The sequence below is a fragment of the Candoia aspera genome, chromosome 1 (assembly GCF_035149785.1).
Source record: "Candoia aspera isolate rCanAsp1 chromosome 1, rCanAsp1.hap2, whole genome shotgun sequence".
In the NCBI taxonomy this organism is placed as follows: Eukaryota; Metazoa; Chordata; class Lepidosauria; order Squamata; family Boidae; genus Candoia; species Candoia aspera.
The window spans coordinates 210,400,724-210,406,371 of NC_086153.1; the positions used below are offsets into that span (position 1 = coordinate 210,400,724).

Genomic DNA, 5,648 nt, shown 5'->3' on the forward strand with positions numbered 1-5,648 from the left:
GTGCACTGATGCTAATCCATGCTGAGGCAGGGGCTGTTTTGGCATCTTAGATCATTTCACTCTCCATGGAATCTAGACAGTTTTTTAAATTTATTTTTTTCAAATGGTTTGCAGTGTGGCATAGCTGAAATGTCTTGTTATAATTCTGAGACATGCTAGAACATACCAAATGAGGTAGGATGCCCACAGTCTAAATAGTATTGTGGGAATTGTTTGTAAATGCTTGATCAGTACATTATCTCAGAGCATTTGTCTATATGTTAGTGATGAGAAAATAATTGGCAGTCCTAGCAATACAATGATCCTGACACTCCACTGAGAATGGTTCATACAAACCAACTGGAAGGAAGGAAGGAAGGAAGGAAGGAAGGAAGGAAGGAAGGAAGGAAGGAAGGAAGGAAGGAAGGAAGGAAGGAGGGAGGGAGGGAGGGAGGGAGGGAGGGGAGGCTGATTTTATCTCTCTGCATCTAACAATTGGTTCTGTTTTCAGTAGCCAAGATATTCAAGCGATTCCTGACTTACGACCATGCTGAGAGGAAAGGGGAAATGTCTGTCTTCCTGGAGCGTTTGAGAGAGGCATGAAACTGTTCCTGAAATTGAGGGGAAAGGGGAGGGCAAGGGCTTCATTTCCCCTCTGCCCATGCACATGGTGGCTGCCCAAGCCTTTGCACATCTTGACATGACAAGGGGGAGACAGCTGCAGGGCTTGCAATAGCTCCTGTGAGGGGCAGCTCCACCTCCCTTGCCTTATTTACAGAGCAACCATCTGTTAGATCTAAAAGGAGCAACCATTCAAAAAATGACCCTGCTGCTGGAGGGGAGTTGGTAGAGCAGCGGCTGATGCTAACAGGAGCAAGGTGGCAGCTGCTGGGCATAAAAGTGATGGAGTTGAGGGGCTGCCGGCTTGACCATGAAGTCGGGCAGGGGTGCTGCATCCGATCTGGAGGAGCTGGAGAGTGGCAGCAGCGAGAGCAGCTCCGGGCGGTCCTTGCCTTGCCTCGGGGCCCAAAGCAAACGCAGACACAAGAGCGCTCGGCTGAGCGGTCGGAACAAGCAGAGGCAGGCGGCCAATGCTCGGGAAAGGGACCGAACCCACAGTGTCAACACTGCTTTCAGTGCTCTCCGCACACTCATCCCCACCGAGCCTGCAGACCGTAAGCTGTCCAAGATAGAGACCCTGCGTCTGGCCACGAGCTACATCTCGCACCTGGAGAATATGCTGCTCCTACAGCAGCAGCAGCAGCAGCAGCAGCAGCAATCCAGTGGGAACTTGGCTGAGGAGTCCTTGCTTGTGAGGCAGCCCTGCCTGCAGTATCAGCCTCTCCTGCAAGGCAGCAGTGCTACCGGGAGCCTGAGACCGATCTGCACCTTCTGTCTGAGCAACCAGAGGAAACTGGTAAGGTTGGCATCAGGCCCTCCCTGGCTTTCAAATCATGCCCCACATGGAAATGGCCACTGATCTACAAACTTGGATCTAGAAGGTGGCAATATCTAGAGCAGGGTTTCTCAACCAGGGTTCCATGGAACCCTAGGCTTCCGCAAGAGGTCACTTGGGGTTCCCTGGGAGATCACTGTTTATTTAAAAAAAATATTTCAAATTCAGGCAACTTACATTAAAGAGTTAAGTTTCATTCTTTATTTTTAGTTTAAGAATACTGTTAATGCATATATACAGGCCTACAAATGAAACAAATATAATAGTTTTATAACTTCTGGCCTATATTTGAGCCTGAATGTGCAGGAGTTCCCCGAGGCCTGAAAAATATTTCAAGGGCTCCTCCAGGGTCAAAAGGTTGAGAAGGGCTGGTCTATAGCATCATAGGCCTTTGACTTGTTTCATATTTTAAACCAACCCATTTGATTCAGATTCTGTGCTTTGCAAAGGCAGAAAAAGAATACCTGAATTGGCATGAGTGGGAACATGAGGCATTTGTGAAGGTAGAACTTAATCTTTGTATTAGCAGCATGCCAAATATTATATCACAGACAATCCTTCTCTAAGTGTCTTAGGGTGCCTTCTCCTCCTTGAAAAGGAGGTTCTTCCGAGCTCTTTTTAAAGACCCTTATGTACTTTTTCATGTGAGCCTTGCATACATAAATGAACAAAAGCTGCATTTGCTTCATTTTGTAGCTGGAAAAATAACTTTTACCATTTTTTTTCCTTTGTATTATTATCAACCCTTACATTTCTCAGGTCTTTGAGTAGCACTCTTTTAATTGTATTTCTCACAAAGGTTGTTTTAACTTACCCTTCCCTTAAGAGAACTATTCAAAAAGAATAAAAATAAAACTGTTCCATCTCACAGTTTAGCACTAAACAAACAAAGTGAAAACAGCATACTTAGCACTGAAAATGAGCATGTCTGTTTGAAGCTATAAGTAAAATTAACCACCCTCAAAATATATATGTGCAACACCTGCCTGATTTGCTCCGTCTCTGAGACAGCAAGTGAAATTTTCACTGGCCACTGGCAACAGAGATGAAACAAACATCAGTGTGCGTGTTTATGTGTCCTGCTGTTTAATAATGGATGCTTTTGGTCCTATTTGCAGCACAGAGAACGGGACAAACACTTGTCGCTTTAAAAGTTTTATGGATGTTGATTCAGATGAGCTGCTTGCATAAATGCTGGACTGGTTACAGAACAGCTGTAGGTAATGGCTTGGCACTCATGCCATAATATTCACGTTGAAATTGTGCACTTATTTTGATCTCATTTTAAAAGGCAGGGGCAAAACAGTAACCATGATTTGCGCTTTGTTTTCCATTGCAGCAGACTGGTTCCAAGGGCTTTTTGCAGATGAAATTGAACACGGTGGGGAAAGTTGCACCTGGTGCGGCAGCTATTTTTGTGCAAGAAATGCTAACCCTAAGCAGCCAAGCTGTGATACTGATGCCTCCCAAACTGATGTCACATGGTGGAACCTGAGCTTCCCAACATCTAGCATCTCCTTATCATGGAGATTTCAGTGCATCAGAGCTTCTAACCACAACTGAACACACCAAGGAATGGCACGTTTCTCTTTTTTCAAAGACTCACTGGCTTCTGCCAGCAAACTAAAGGTTTCCACTGAGATGGAAGATCTATATATCCAAAAGATAGCAAGAATGCACATGATGTCCCAGTTTATCCAATCTCAGTGAGAAAATGATGCTAGCCATTGAACAGCCCTTAAGTTGCTGTTCTGATCCTAGGAAACAATTAGTTCCTTCTTAAGCACATGATCCTGTTTCTATCCAACTAAGTAGTCCAAACACCTCCAGAAAGCATCAGATTAGAAAAGGCTGCCCTAGCTGGTCCCTGTGTAAAAATGTGGGACTTTCCAGTGCCAAAAATGAACCCTTTCTTTTTACTGGTGATCACCAAACCATGATAGTTGGTTCCATTATTAATTTCACAGGTTGAAAATGGAGCTAACCAGCATGATTTTCTTTAGGTTAACTGTGTGTCATGTATATTCAGACTGTTATCTAAGAAACAAAGAACAATAGGGTTCTTTTGGACAGCATAATTCAGACAATAATTTGCTCTTTAGAGCTAGGGCTAGATGATACATTGGCCATGGTAAGCAGAAGGAACCTTAGGGTTAATTACCCACTCTTCCCAAGCCTTGTCCCTTGGGAAATACCACTTAATGAGGTTTCCTCCTTTCCCCCATTAATGACAGGAGAAACTGGTTACATAATGGCTCCATGGCTAGTTCTGACAAACTACTTGACCCATTTACAAAATTTGGCATGAACACTTGAAGATCAGTAGCAAACAGCATCCAGATATATTTAAAGAGATAGAGAGTTTTGTGAAGCTGAGACATAATGTTGAGATCTTCTTTATAGAAATGTGATGATAGCCAAACTGTAAACGAAGCTGTTGTTCAAGTGCTTTGCAAGCTGCTCCATCCTTTCTTCCCTCTCCTCCTCTTTCTCGTCCTCCTCCTCCTCCTTTTTGGGAAGAATATTTCTCAACCATCTCTGATGGTATCTCAGCCAGGCTGAGGCTCCAACTGTAGGAGGTCCCCCCCCCCCCCATCATCATCAGAATTAGAAGATATGGGTTTCCTCTGCCCAAGACACAGAGGATTTATACAAAGAATCTGGTTATTGGCTTGTCTGTTGAGGCTTTCCAGAGCTAAGAGAAAACTCTGGAAATCTGTCATATTGGGATAATGTTTAAAGTACAGGGGCTAGTGTGACAATTTCCATAGTGATTCCTTTCCCCACCCCCCAAGTGTAGTGCCTCACACTTGGGTCTCCACAATAATTTTTCCAGTGGATGGAGCAAAATGTATGTGCTTGTACATCCACATGTAGATGCACAGATACACAGAGAATATGCATATAAATATGTATCAACAGCAATCTATGCAGATACAGCAAGCATTTTATATTTTTATATTCACCCATGTTCTCCCTTTCTTCCACTTGCTTATTCCCTGTTGAAAGTCTTATTTAAACCTTTTACACTATCCAGTCAGAAGATCTGGCAGTTTATATGGCTCCAGTCTTATGTAAGTAGAAATCCCAGCTGGTGCATTTCTGTTAGACGGGAGGGTCTTCTACCAATGGCTTGGAAACACAAGCTTCATTGCTGTTTTAAAGTAACAGTTTCTCACCTCCTACAACACTCTTTACATTAGCCAGGCCACTTTGTGCTCCCTGTAGCACTGGAGTAGGAAAGACCTTAGGATGACCCATTGTAGGTGAGCCAACAATGTCCTCATTATGCTTCAAAGATGATGATATCATGGGTGCCTGTGCTGTTGTCCCCATTCCAGTCTGGTAATGGAAATGGTCAGAGCTTCTCTCCCCCTCCCCCCGCTATAATGCAACACCCAGCTCTCTACCTCCTTCCCCCACAAGCCACTGGTTTGCTAGCATTCTTGTGTAGGAAATATTTTATATGGGGAAATATTTAAATGTTGATACTTGTCCCTATATGCATTATGAAATGGTCCAGGCCAGGAATGGATAAATTAATCAAATGGAATTCTAATAGCCTTCTTAAAAGGCCCTGGTAACTCTCTAATATATGGGCACTTCACTCTTGGAGCTGATTTATACATTTCTAGCAGCTTATATATCAAACATTAAGTTATTGCTTCTCCAGATTCTCCATTAAATGTGGCAGTAACATATGTGCACCTTTCTGAGACTGTCACAACAGCCTTCATCCAATAGGCGCCCTCATACTGAAACAAGCCAAGCAGGTCAGTTTCCACCTTAGAACAAAGCTATCTTGAGCCATGAGGCTGGACCCAAAGACTTGTACCACAGATCCCTTGAGAATCTGGCTTACGAAGTAGCTGTTGTGGAAGATATAGCCAGACGAGGGCAGGTTCTCAGATTTGAAACTTGAGAAGGACTGCGCAGTGAGTCACGCCAATTCTTGAAAGAGTGTAGGATCTTTCTAAATTAGTTCATCATTGAAGTGTGGAGCAGAGAAAGTTCCCAAGGGCTCTCTAAATTTATCTGTACTTCTAGGTTACTCCCATACTGTTGCTATACATTATACTTGATGCCATCTCTTTCCTGCTTGTTGTGTAGGCATGCAGTCTTTGTTTTGAATTAAGACAAATCTGTAAAATATGTTTCACAGTTTCAAATACAGGCAGAATAACCAAAATAAAGTGGAAAATATTACATAAGA

The 5,648-nt window shown here is 43.3% G+C and overlaps 1 protein-coding gene across 1 annotated transcript; it reads left to right on the forward strand.

Annotated features, from left to right (window-relative positions):
• The first annotated feature begins 910 nt into the window (after positions 1-910).
• Positions 911-2,933, forward strand: LOC134489608 (transcription factor 15-like). The gene is made up of 2 exons (XM_063292389.1): positions 911-1,396; positions 2,775-2,933. The coding sequence occupies exons 1-2, from the start codon at positions 911-913 to the stop codon at positions 2,928-2,930; spliced, it is 642 nt and encodes a 213-aa protein (XP_063148459.1). The 3' UTR covers positions 2,931-2,933.
• The last annotated feature ends 2,715 nt before the right edge of the window (positions 2,934-5,648 follow it).